Source organism: Toxotes jaculatrix, chromosome 15, assembly GCF_017976425.1.
Source record: "Toxotes jaculatrix isolate fToxJac2 chromosome 15, fToxJac2.pri, whole genome shotgun sequence".
Classification (NCBI taxonomy): Eukaryota; Metazoa; Chordata; class Actinopteri; family Toxotidae; genus Toxotes; species Toxotes jaculatrix.
In genome coordinates, this window is record NC_054408.1 from 3,012,252 (window position 1) to 3,024,288 (window position 12,037).

The window sequence follows — 12,037 nt, forward strand, 5'->3', positions numbered from 1 at the left end:
ATGACTTCCTCCTTTTTTTCCACCTTATGTGCCCTGGCAGTCCCCAGAGTTGCATCAGGTCATGTGTAAGCTGAAGGTCCAGACTGACTCTTTCTAACAGGAACAGCTTACAGTGGCTGATGCTATGTTAGCAAAGAAACCATGAATCTTTGGCCCCGTACTGTTTCATGTTGTATGTTCTATGTACTCGTGGTGATCAAACGGTTACCTGAAAAAGTTGACCACATATAGACCACAGATCCAAATCCCCCAAACTTTTGTGCCAGGAGTGGCTTTATTCGAGATTCAATACTTTATTGACAAGCGACTAAGTTGTTAGGGATTTGTTTGGTGAGGTCAGTGCAATTGCAAAACATTCTTGCAGTCATAAATATGCCACTCCTGGCACAAAAATTCAGGCAGCTCAGCTCTGTTTGATGGCTTGTGACCATCCATCTTCCTCTTGATCACATTCCAGAGGTTTTCAATGGGGTTCAGGTCTGGAGATTGGGCTGGCCACAACAGGGTCTTGATCTCATTGATGAAGGGCTTTTTTGTCTTTACGACTTGAGTCCTGCCCCTAGGAGCCTGTTTCGAACCGTTCTCGCCATCCACTTCACCCCAGCTGCCATTTGCCATTCTTTTTGTAGGTCACTTGATGTCATCCTACATTTGCAGAGTGACATTCAAATGAGTTGGCGGTCATCCCGATCAGTGGAAAGTTGTTTTCACCCTCTGCCAGTCTGTAGCTTTGTTGTCCCCAATGTCTGCTGCTTGACCTTGTTCTTATGAACCACCGTCTTAGAAATTTTAAGGATGGAAGCAGCCTGACGCTCACTGTATCCCTCTGCCAGTAAAGCCAGAACTGAACCCTTCCCTTCCTCACTCAAAATGTTTCTTTAAAACTCTTTTGGCATGGTCAATAGTTATTTTTGGATTCCATTTACTTTTGAGGTACTACTATCACTGTTTTTCCATCCAGCCAGTCCTATTTCAAGAGGATAGTGATGACCACAGCAGTGGCTTTTATACTTTTCCTCATTAAATAGGATTTGGTTCAGGTGATCACCTAATCAGTACCTCATTAAGTAGAATGAGGTGTACTTGTGTTGGAATTCAACAGACACAGGAATGGAATGGCTGTCGGTGTCAAAAGGACACTGTTCAGCACAACAAAATCCCTCTGTGTCAAATGTTTAACTTAGGTGGAGTGCACCCAATACAAAAATCTTTTAGTGTCAGTATTGGAAGACAGAGAGGGAGGGAAAGGATGAAGATTAAGTTTGAGGAAGACTAACACAGAAGCAGCACACTTGAGGCGGTGGGAGGAGTGGGCAGGGAAGACAGAGATAAATCAGCTGCATCACAGAAACCTTTGGTCAATAGGCTACAGGAGCTCAGCAGCATCCCCTCTCTCCGGTGATGGATACCTTGGAGGAAAGTGATCTCTGCTTTCCACAGTTCCTCAACTCCTCCTGCAAAAAACCGAAGCGTGCTCTCTTTGAGGCTGTGCTGATTTCCATTGTGCTGTCTTTCATCTCTCTGCTCACTGCAGCTCTCAACCTGCTGGTCATCATCTCCATCTCCCACTTCAAGTAGCCACATATTTCATTCATTTGTCAAACAGTTTGTGATACAGAAAATTGTGTGGTCTGAAGAGTATTTTCTCCAGAAAATGTTGGGGTTTTTTTTTATATCAGTCTTTGCTCTACCTGCTTTTATTTGAAGGATAATTGATTGTACAAACACTGAAAAATGTATTGCTGATCTTCCTCTGCAGGCAGCTCCACACCCCCACCAACCTCCTCCTCCTCTCTCTGGCTGTCTCAGATTTCTTCGTGGGCCTCCTCATGTTCTTTCAAATTGTGTTCATAGACGGCTGCTGGTTCCTCGGTGACCTCGTGTGTGTTCTGTATCAGTATCTAGCATACATTATTACCTCTGTTTCAGTAGGAAACATGGTGATGATATCTGTTGACCGATATGTGGCAATTTGTTTTCCTCTGCATTACTCAGTCAAAATCACATGGAAAAGAGTTCAGATCTGTGTTTGTCTGTGTTGGATATGTTCTATGGCTTTTCAAAGTCTCAATCTGAAGGATAACCTGAAACAACCAGGCAGGTATAAGTCCTGCTTTGGGGAGTGTGTCATTGTCATTAACTACATTGCTGGACTTGCAGATCTTATTTTGACCTTCATTGTTCCCATAACTGTTATTGTTGTTCTGTATGTGAGAGTATTTGTGGTGGCTGTGTCTCAGGCTCGTGCCATGCGCTCGCAAATCGCAGCCGTCACACTTGTAACTGCTAAGAAATCTGAGATGAAAGCAGCCAGGACTCTTGGTGTTGTGATAGTCGTGTTTCTGATTTGTCTCTGCCCATTTTTCTGTGTCACTCTTGTAGGCCAAGAAATCTTGCTCAATGCTTCATCTGCCGCCGTTGTGGTCTGTTTGTTTTATTGTAACTCCTGCCTCAACCCCATGATCTATGCCTTTTTTTACCCCTGGTTCAGAAAATCTGTTAAACTTATTGTTACACTTAAGATACTGCAGCCAGACTCCTGTGAGGTCAACCTGGTGTAGAGAGACACTGCATGGTGTCTGAAACAAGACCCTCATCATGAACAGAAAAATGTAACCTTTGGTTGGCTATTTAAATAAATTACACATTTAAAACTCTGGGTATAGAGTTGTGCATATTATTCTCTCACTTAAATGCAAATCATAAGTCTTTACATTGTGTCTGTCACTTCATAATATTCTCTTAGGATGATTGTTTTATTTTCAGTGCAGTAGTGAAGCTACTTAGGGTTTATGCACATTGCTGTGCCGTTTATATTTCAGGACTGTGACACATTTTTATTGTGTTTGCTGTGTACACATGCACAGTGGATCTGACAAGAACAATGAGATTAAAGTCCCAAATAAATCTTGGTATAATTTGAAGGTGTTTGTACCCTCTCTAATGTGAGCCTGTAGTCTTTGTCCCACAGACATCAGGAGTCAGTTAGTACCTTCCTCAGTGGTGTGCCAGGTTGGTAGGGCAGCCATTTTGTATGTGAACACCCTAAAACGCATTTAAAGCTATAAGTCAGTAATTTAATGGTAACATCAGATAAGTTAGAGAAGCTCAATGCTCAGTGATGTACAGAAGTGAGAGAAAGCTGTGTGCTACATGCACTCTCACTCCTGAGCTTTCACTCATGGTGACAGTTGTTACCACATAGATTGTAGATCTGTGTAGATTGTAGATCATGTGTCTGAATGTCATAAAGCAATTATAGACACTCCAGCATGTTGGGGACAATGTGAAAGCAAATTAAATGAGGCACAGTTATATTGAGAAGAAGTGTTTTTTGATCATTCCCAGTTTGTCATAACACAATCTACGTCAGTGTCACAAACAAGTTGGCAACTGACTCAAGAAAAACGGCCAATACCCAGGTAATCTGTTACAAAGCCTCCTATACAGTAACACTGATGTTTGAAATGACAAAGCTCAGTGAGCATCAAGGCTGCATCCCTCCCGGTACAGTGGGAATCCTGTGATCACTCTGTTTTAAGACAGACTTGAAAAAATATGAACCTATCTCTAAGTGTCATATACCACAATAAACAAAACTGCAGCATAATAAATTGTATGTGTAGTTTACTTGGCCACTGTGTCAGATGCTGAGCCTGGGTCGAGCATAACCACTACTAAAATGTGTTTAGGGTCACATCTCCTGATCCTCAGGTAAATAACAACTTTTTCCTACACTAACAAGGATACTGCTGGTAAGTGATGAACAATGCTGAAGTACAGAGAAGATTGAGAGAAAAAAAGGGGGAAGAGAAAACTTCACAGTAGGAAATGTGGTTGGAAGATTGGGGAGTGGGAGGGAAAGGATGAAGATTGAGTTTGAGGAAGAGGAGCACAGAGGGCACTGTACTTCAGTCTCCTCGGAGAGGAGAAAAGCAGCAGAGGTGAGGTGGTGGGAGGAGCGGGCAGGGAGCTCAGCAGCATCCCCTCTCTCATGATGGATACCTTGGAGGGAGGAGAACTCTGCTTTCCACAGTTCCTCAACACTTCGTGCAAGAAACCGAAGCGTGCTCACTTTGAGGCTGTGCTGATTTCCATTGTGCTGTCTTTCATCTCTCTGCTCACTGCAGCTCTCAACCTGCTGGTCATCATCTCCATCTCCCACTTCAAGTAGCCACATATTTCATTCATTTGTCAAACATTTTGTGATACAGAAAATAATAACTGCGTGATCTGGAGCTGCTAGAAAAAGAGTATTTTCTCTAAATGTTTTTTTACATCAGTCTTTGCTCTACCTGCTTTTATTTGAAGGATAATTGATTGTACAAACACTGAAAAATGTATTGCTGATCTTCCTCTCCAGGCAGCTCCACACCCCCACCAACCTCCTCCTCCTCTCTCTGGCTGTCTCAGATTTCTTCGTGGGCCTCCTCGTGTTCTTTGAAAATGTGGTCATTAACGGCTGCTGGTTCCTCGGTGACCTCGTGTGTGTTCTGTATCAGTATCTAGCATACATTATTACCTCTGTCTCAGTAGGAAACATGGTGATGATATCTGTTGACCGATATGTGGCAATTTGTTTTCCTCTGCATTACTCAGTCAAAATCACATGGAAAAGAGTTCAGATCTGTGTTTGTCTGTGTTGGATATGTTCTATGGCCTTTCAAAGTCTCAATCTGAAGGATAACCTGAAACAACCAGGCAGGTATAAGTCCTGCTTTGGGGAGTGTGTCATTGTCATTAACTACATCGCTGGACTTGTGGATCTTGTTTTGACCTTCATTGTTCCCATAACTGTTATTGTTGTTCTGTATGTGAGAGTATTTGTGGTGGCTGTGTCTCAGGCTCGTGCCGTGCGCTCGCAAATCGCAGCTGTCACACTCCGGTGTTCAGTGAGTGTGAATGTTAAGAAGTCTGAGATGAAAGCAGCCAGGACTCTTGGTGTTGTTGTAGTTGTCTTTCTAGTATGCCTCTGTCCATATTTCGGTGTCTGTCTCACAAACGATGAAACCTTGCTCAATGCTTCATCTGCTAACTTTGTCGTCTGTTTGTTTTATTTTAACTCCTGTCTGAACCCTGTCATTTATGCCTTTTTTTACCCCTGGTTTAGAAAATCTGTTAAACTTATTGTTACACTGAGGATACTACAGCCAGATTCCTGTGGGGTCAACATACTGTAGAGAGAGACTGCATGGCGCCTGAAATGAGACACTCACCATGAACAGAAAAATTGACCTATGTTATTGAGAAATTTAGCAGAAAATGTAAAGTTCAGTGTATTAGTGAAGCTACTTAGGCTTTATTTTTCATTTCATTTACTTTGGCCAAAGCATCACCTTTAGGATTTAATCTGGATCTATCAGGACTTGCTGTGTTTGCTGTGTACTCACTTTGAAAAGAAACTGAGAGTTTAAAATCCCATTTTCTACCCATAATTTGAGGATGTAGGAAACTGTACCATTTTTAATAGATTCTGTGACGCAGCTTTAATGGTTGACAGTGACCTCAGAGCCTTGTAGAAATTAGTTAGCAGCCAGGACTCTTGGTGTTGTAATAGTTGTATTTCTAATGTGTCTCTGCTCAATCTGCAAAATCTGTTAAACCTAATGTTAGACTCCAGATGCTGCAGCCAGACTCCTGTGAGGACAGGCTGCTGTAGTGAGAGACGCTACATGGTGCCTGACATAAGACTCTCACCATGAACAGAAAAAAGCGCTTGTTGCTTATTTAAATAAACAACATGTAAACATGTACAGTTCTGCATATGTCTGTCACTCTTACATACAGATCATGTCTTTACATTGTCACAGTTACATTCTAATATTCTGCATTTTGTATGATGAGATCGGAAATCCAGTTCTTTATAGTTGTTCTGAACAGTCATACACAAAGGCAGAATGAAAATGTGTTGATCAGTATCTTTTATTACTTTCTGAAGAATGCAAAATAAGCTGAGTCAACACATAAAAATCAATTCAACATACCTTATTATCTCTTTGACCAGACCTGATCTATAACTCTATAACTGCTGTCCTTTAAAGCCTTAAAATTCATCATATGATAATGAATGAACCTCTTTTCCTTAAATGCTACATGCTTATTGCATTCTTAATGATAATTTGTTTGATAACGTTTTATATTGTGAGGTTCGTTTTGCTTCAGCTAAAATTGCTGGATGACTAAATGGTTCGGTTTTCTTGGCTTAACGACTCTGCTCTACTGTGACTCTACATTCAGCGTCACTCATATTTAAATGGTTTTATCACAAAAGACAAGATAAATTGTAAATTAAATTCAGGTAGATTTATAGAATAGAGTAGAATGCCTTTTATTGTCACTATACATGTACAATGAGTTGAAAAGCAACTTCTTCTCCAGTGCAAACAGGAGAAGTGTATGTACAATATATACAATATATACAATATATACAGTATATACAATATATACAACATAGAACAGAATAAGTATAGTGCAAAAGAATATAGCAGTGTGGGTTATTGCACAATATACAGATACTGTACAGTGTTATCAGTAACATTAAATATTAAGTATTGCACAGTAGGTGGATAGAAGAAAGTCTGGGGGTCAGGGGGTCGGGGGTCAGGGGTCAGGGGTCAGGGGGTTAGACTGTGGTGTTTAGTGCATGTGTGAGTTCAGAATGGTTATGGCTTTTGGGGAAAAAAAAATGTTCCTGAGTCTGTTAACAGGCAATTATCCTGTGATCACCACCTGTGGCCACAGTCTGAGTTCTTTATAAGAGACTACATACTGTAGGTTCAATATTCTGAATCAGTCCAATTAGCCTGAAAGGGGAAATAGGACTTCCGGCCCTACAGGAGCTTCAGCTTTAGGCCCTACAGGGGACCCATTTGAAACTTCTGTGACCCAAAGAAAATGAACTCCTCTGGACCCACACAGGTAAACATGCAGTGAGCCTGTTTGGACTTTTTGTGGGCAATGTACACACGCTTCACAAACAAAGACTTGTGAATGAAGTGGCAACCACAATCATGCAATCTGAAACTGTCAGAGGACGACGAGGAATACGTAAGAGAAACAGAATAAGCCAAGTGAGAGGCAGAAGGAAGGAGGTGGGGGAGTAGTGGGGAGGGACTTCAAGTGGAGAGAAAAACTTAGAGTAGTGGGGCAAGGCTCAGCAGCTTCTCTCCAACGCTCTCTGATGATGGAGACTCCAGAAGGAGCTGAACTCTGCTATCCACAGCTCGTCAACAATTCCTGCAAGAAGCCTGTGCCGCCTCATTCCAGCGCCATGTTTGTTTACATTCTGCTGTCCTTCATCGCTCTGTGCACCGCAACTCTCAACCTGCTGGTCATCATCTCAATCTCCCACTTCAGGCACATACACTCTCACCATATGCTTATATATTTTTTGTGATAATTTACAAGAGGCCATATCATTGAAGTGGCGCAGAGATTTCATGTGAATGTTCCAGTTACCATTGATTTTCTGTTTTAAAAATCCTGAGATAAAATATTATGTATTCAGCACAGTGTAAAGCAGGGACTCCAGAATAGGTTCTTAAACATATAAATGCCTACAACCTGCCATTGATGATAATCTTTTAAGCGATTATATTCTTCCTCCATAGGCTGCTCCATAACCCCACCAACCTCCTCACCCTCTCCCTGGCTGTCTCAGACCTCCTTGTGGGTCTCCTGCTTATGCCGGTTGAAATCCTTCTCTCAAAGGCCTGCTGGCTCCTGGGTTACCAAATGTGTGCTCTGTATTATGTTGTAGTTTTTATTGTTACCTCTTCTTCGGTAGGAAATATGGTGCTCATATCGATTGATCGTTATTTGGCTATTTGTGAGCCTCTGGGTTACACCACCAGAGTTACTCTGGGCAGAACAAAAACCTGTGTTTGTCTGTGTTGGTTCTGCTCTGTTCTCTATAACAGTCTCATTTTAAAAGACTTTCTGAGAAAACCTGATTCAGCGAACTCCTGCTACGGAGAGTGTGTCGTTGTCCTTAATTATATCACAGGATCTGTTGACTTTGTTTTTACCTTTATTGGCCCCATCACTGTCATCATAGTTCTGTATTTGAGAGTATTTGTGGTGGCTGTGTCTCAGGCTCGTGCCATGCGCTCTCACATTGCAGGTGTCTCACTCCAGCGTTCACAGACTGTAACTGCTAAGAAGTCTGAGATGAAAGCAGCCAGGACTCTTGGTGTTGTTATAGTTGTGTTTCTAATATGTTTCTGTCCATATTACTCTCCATCCCTTGTGGGTCAGGATATTGAAGACAGCAGCTCATCCTCACCCGTTGTAGTCTGGCTCCTGAATGTTAACTCCTGTCTAAACCCTGTGATCTATGCCTTTTTTTATCCCTGGTTTAGAAAATCTATTAAACTCATTGTTACACTCAAGATACTGCAGCCTGACTCATGTGATGCTAAAGTACTGTAGAGACAGATGTGGTGAGTATAATCAATAAAACCTTCTGTGAAGATGAAAATGTATTTACTGCTGTGATGTTGAAGTAAAGTCATAGTAAAATCAAGGTGTGATATCTGGAGAAACACTGTTGTTCAGACAGTCAATTATTAAATAAATATACATGTGTATTCATATATGTGTGTGTGTCTATCAATATGAAGACGAAGAAAATATTTTTTATGTTTTACAGTGACAGCAAACATTCACTTAAGCTATTCAGTCACCCCAATAAATCAATGCTTTTCACCCGGCATGACAGCAAAAAAAAAAAAACCCTCAGTTTGTTTGGATGTCCAGATTCACCCTGATGTTAAACATGTTTAAGAATTTAATTTACATGGTTTTAAAGGAGAAACTATTTATGTTTTTTTTATTTTGTCTGGACTGCAACAACAGAGGGCCCTAGAAATGTAAATATCTGTGATTGACGGACTGAGGGATTAAGTTACACCATTAATGAGCTGGTCAAGCGTTAGAATTTCTCCACTGGCTGTTTCTTTTTCAAAATGAATTGGCTCAAAAGTTTTCTAATAGATCATCAGGGGGGTGTTGATAGGCAGTTTTGCCAGATTAGAACTTTTGGTGCAAGATTTAAAGAGTTTTTACCCAAAAAAGCAGACAGGGGTAAATCTAGCACCTTTTTGGACTAACATTAGCTACCCTCCAGCAGTACTGCCCCACAGGGGCAAGGTCGGGCTGTTCCTCTGCAAAACATACTTCTCTCTGGTCTCATTGAAATGCAGAATGAGCGTCTAACTTTCTCTGAGTGATCATTTCACAAGTAAATATGAAATCACAGCACAGCCATCGTCTTTAACCCATGTGTATGTTGACTTCATATCATAAGTCATATCATCCGATGGCTAAAATGTACCTGTTGACGAAGAGGAGTGTCCCCCATGGGAAAAATCTGTCTGACAAGCCTGTAAAGCAGGTTTCTTATCTGCCAAATATAGGCTCAGTGTGAGACCCGTCATACCTGTCAATCAACAGGTTAACATAAAGAAACGATCACGCTCGTTCCTTTACACCAAATACCTCTAAGTCAGCCACCTGAGCCTTTAATAACTGACTGTCAGTCTCCTGCTTTGTTCCAAGTTGGCTGCAGTTTCATGTTAACTTTGATGTGTAAGTAGATATCATGTTGCATATGTGCTGTATGCCACGTCTGCCAATTTGGTCGCCAGGGCCCTTTTCTTACATTTTGGTTGTCCTCCAGACCAAACATAATAAACCTTTAGTGCATTATTCTCAGAGTCAAGTTGCACCGGAGTCATTTTATGTGGATCTGTGTAAACAGGCAGGAACTGCTGAATCTGCATTACACGCAGAGTTGAACTTGCTTTGTTTTATGACAATTAAAGCATTTATGTTACCAGACTACTTCCTTTTTCCTTTCATTTTTCTATTATAAGAGCTAGACAGATGTGTTTGGATTGTTTGGCCCTGGCAGAGGTATGCGCTCTGCTGAGTGACTTTCTTTTGCATGAACCAAGTGTGATGATTTGTGGGAGACACAAAGGCTATGCATATAGGTTGTACGTGTCTTTATTATGTGCCTGTCTCCTTAGAATATTGATCAGCAACTGCCCGTGAGATATGTGTAATATCATTGTTGTTTATTTTAAATATTATTAAATGTTTGGAGTATATGTACAACGTTTCACAGAAATTAATTAGCTATGACACTTTTGTTTAGCCTTTATTCAGACAGAAAAGTCTAACTGACAATGTCTTTCACAGTTTCTAAAGAAATACAAGTAACATTTAATTCACAGCCTAGGTAAATCAGGATCTCTGACTAAAAATATTTATGGTACATGATGCACATAATAGTAATTTTAGGGCCACAACAAAAGCAGTAATTGTGGAAAACTGACAGTGAACAGCAGAGGTGCATGGCTGACTTGCAGTATTGTGACATATTCCTGTCACAATACATGAAAGGTATTCAGTTTTCTGACATATGTAGTAATATATATAATATTTTGTAAATTAGTGCCTCAGTTACATGAAGAAAAAAAATCTCTGCATAGAAAATGTCACATTTTAGTTAAAGTATCTGTGTAAAGCATGTTGGCATCAAAAAGGACAAAGACCTTTTTCTTAAATTTATTTGACTGACTTAAATGTGCCTCAAGATTTCATGTCAGTGCTTCCACCTTCTCTATGCTATGCTGGCTTCAGAGGAGCCAGGCTTCAGTATCTGAAGTGTAACAATGAGTTTAATAGATTTTCTAAACCAGGGATAGAAAAAGGCATAGATCATGGGGTTTAGACAGGAGTTAAAATAGAACAAACATATGACAAAGGCAGCAGATGAAGCATTGAGCAAAGTGTCCTGGCCTGTAAGTGCAACACAGAAATATGGGCAGAGACATATTAGAAACACAACTATAACAACACCGAGAGTCCTGGCTGCTTTCATTTCAGATTTCTTAGCAGTCACCTTCACTGAACACTGGAGTGAGACAGCTACGGTGTGGGAGCGCATGGCACGAGCCTGAGACACAGCCACCACAAAGACTCTCAGATACAGAACTATGATGACGGTGACAGGACCAATAAAGGACAAAAACAGATCAGCAAGTCCAGCAAAATAATCAATAACCACCACGCACTCTCCATAGCAGGAGTTATACCTGCCCGGTTGTTCCAGGTTATCCTTCAGCAGCAGACTGTGGCAGAGAGCAGCACACATCCAACACACACAAACACAGATCTGAACTCTTTTTGGACTGACTTTGGTGGGGTAATACAGAGGTTCACAGATAGCCACGTAGCGGTCAACTGATATGAGAACCATGGTTCCTATTGAGGCAGAAGTAATAATGTAGTCTAGAACATAATAGAAAATACACACAAGGTCTCCGAGGAACCAGCAGCCACCTATGAGCACAATTTGAAAGAACATGAGGAGGCCCACAAAGAAATCTGAGACAGCCAGAGAGAGGAGGAGGAGGTTGGTGGGGGTGTGGAGCTGCCTGCAGAGATAAGAGAGCAACACACTTATTATTTGTAGCATCAATTATCAGTCCAGCAGATAAAAGCATGAAACACAAAAATACCTTTTAAAAACACAGAACTTTTCCCTCACAGTCTGAAAATCTGATTTTCTGTTTCTTTTTGTACCGTGATCAGTTTTATAAATCGATAAAACATCTGATTTACTTGAAGTGGGAGATGGAGATGATGACCAGCATGTTGAGAGTCACAGTGAGCAGAGAGATCGACGACAGTATAGTGTAAGACAGAATGGTTACAGACTGAGGATTCACTGTCTTCCTGCAGGAGGAGTTGAGGAGCTGTGGAAAGCAGAGTTCAGCCTCTTCAAGAGATTTCATCTTCAGCAGGAGGATTCGAGGAGCTGCTGAGCTCTGGCAGCTCTCTGCCTGAGCCTCTCTGTCACACATCCAATTTATCTTTCCACATCACCCCTCCCTCCACCACAGAGAGGGCAGAGGGGAAGTGACTAAATCTGTACTGTCTTCATCAGGCTTTCTTTCGACTCCCTCTCACCTTCCCTTACTCTCCTTTCTCCTAAACATGTGACCCTAACCCTAACCCGACCTCCTCC

At 41.3% G+C, this 12,037-nt stretch overlaps 4 protein-coding genes across 4 annotated transcripts; 3 read left to right on the forward strand and 1 right to left on the reverse strand.

The window, feature by feature from the left end:
• Window positions 1–1,401: 1,401 nt before the first annotated feature.
• LOC121194639 (trace amine-associated receptor 13c-like) lies at window positions 1,402–2,561 on the forward strand. The gene is made up of 2 exons (XM_041057607.1): window positions 1,402–1,574; window positions 1,760–2,561. The coding sequence occupies exons 1-2, from the start codon at window positions 1,402–1,404 to the stop codon at window positions 2,559–2,561; spliced, it is 975 nt and encodes a 324-aa protein (XP_040913541.1).
• Window positions 2,562–3,997: 1,436 nt separating this feature from the next.
• LOC121194666 (trace amine-associated receptor 13c-like) lies at window positions 3,998–5,180 on the forward strand. The gene is made up of 2 exons (XM_041057643.1): window positions 3,998–4,170; window positions 4,364–5,180. The coding sequence occupies exons 1-2, from the start codon at window positions 3,998–4,000 to the stop codon at window positions 5,178–5,180; spliced, it is 990 nt and encodes a 329-aa protein (XP_040913577.1).
• Window positions 5,181–7,180: 2,000 nt separating this feature from the next.
• Window positions 7,181–8,430, forward strand: LOC121194358 (trace amine-associated receptor 13c-like). The gene is made up of 2 exons (XM_041057207.1): window positions 7,181–7,356; window positions 7,611–8,430. The coding sequence occupies exons 1-2, from the start codon at window positions 7,181–7,183 to the stop codon at window positions 8,428–8,430; spliced, it is 996 nt and encodes a 331-aa protein (XP_040913141.1).
• A 2,197-nt stretch (window positions 8,431–10,627) lies between these two features.
• Window positions 10,628–11,804, reverse strand: LOC121194547 (trace amine-associated receptor 13c-like). Its single transcript, XM_041057481.1, has 2 exons — window positions 11,632–11,804; window positions 10,628–11,444 (listed from the first exon to the last, which is right to left on the reverse strand). Exons 1-2 carry the CDS (start codon window positions 11,802–11,804, stop codon window positions 10,628–10,630), a joined length of 990 nt encoding a protein of 329 aa, XP_040913415.1.
• Window positions 11,805–12,037: the final 233 nt, after the last annotated feature.

Bases quoted from the DNA above. Each gene is read 5' to 3' on its own strand.
- LOC121194358 (XM_041057207.1), top strand. From the start codon at position 7,181: ATGATGGAGACTCCAGAAGGAGCTGAACTCTGCTATCCACAGCTCGTC. The intron at 7,357-7,610 runs GCACATACACTC...CTTCCTCCATAG, and splicing joins ATCTCAATCTCCCACTTCAG to GCTGCTCCATAACCCCACCA.
- LOC121194547 (XM_041057481.1), bottom strand. From the start codon at position 11,804: ATGAAATCTCTTGAAGAGGCTGAACTCTGCTTTCCACAGCTCCTCAAC. The intron at 11,445-11,631 runs GTAAATCAGATG...TTATCTCTGCAG, and splicing joins ATCTCCATCTCCCACTTCAA to GCAGCTCCACACCCCCACCA.
- LOC121194666 (XM_041057643.1), top strand. From the start codon at position 3,998: ATGGATACCTTGGAGGGAGGAGAACTCTGCTTTCCACAGTTCCTCAAC. The intron at 4,171-4,363 runs GTAGCCACATAT...CTTCCTCTCCAG, and splicing joins ATCTCCATCTCCCACTTCAA to GCAGCTCCACACCCCCACCA.
- LOC121194639 (XM_041057607.1), top strand. From the start codon at position 1,402: ATGGATACCTTGGAGGAAAGTGATCTCTGCTTTCCACAGTTCCTCAAC. The intron at 1,575-1,759 runs GTAGCCACATAT...CTTCCTCTGCAG, and splicing joins ATCTCCATCTCCCACTTCAA to GCAGCTCCACACCCCCACCA.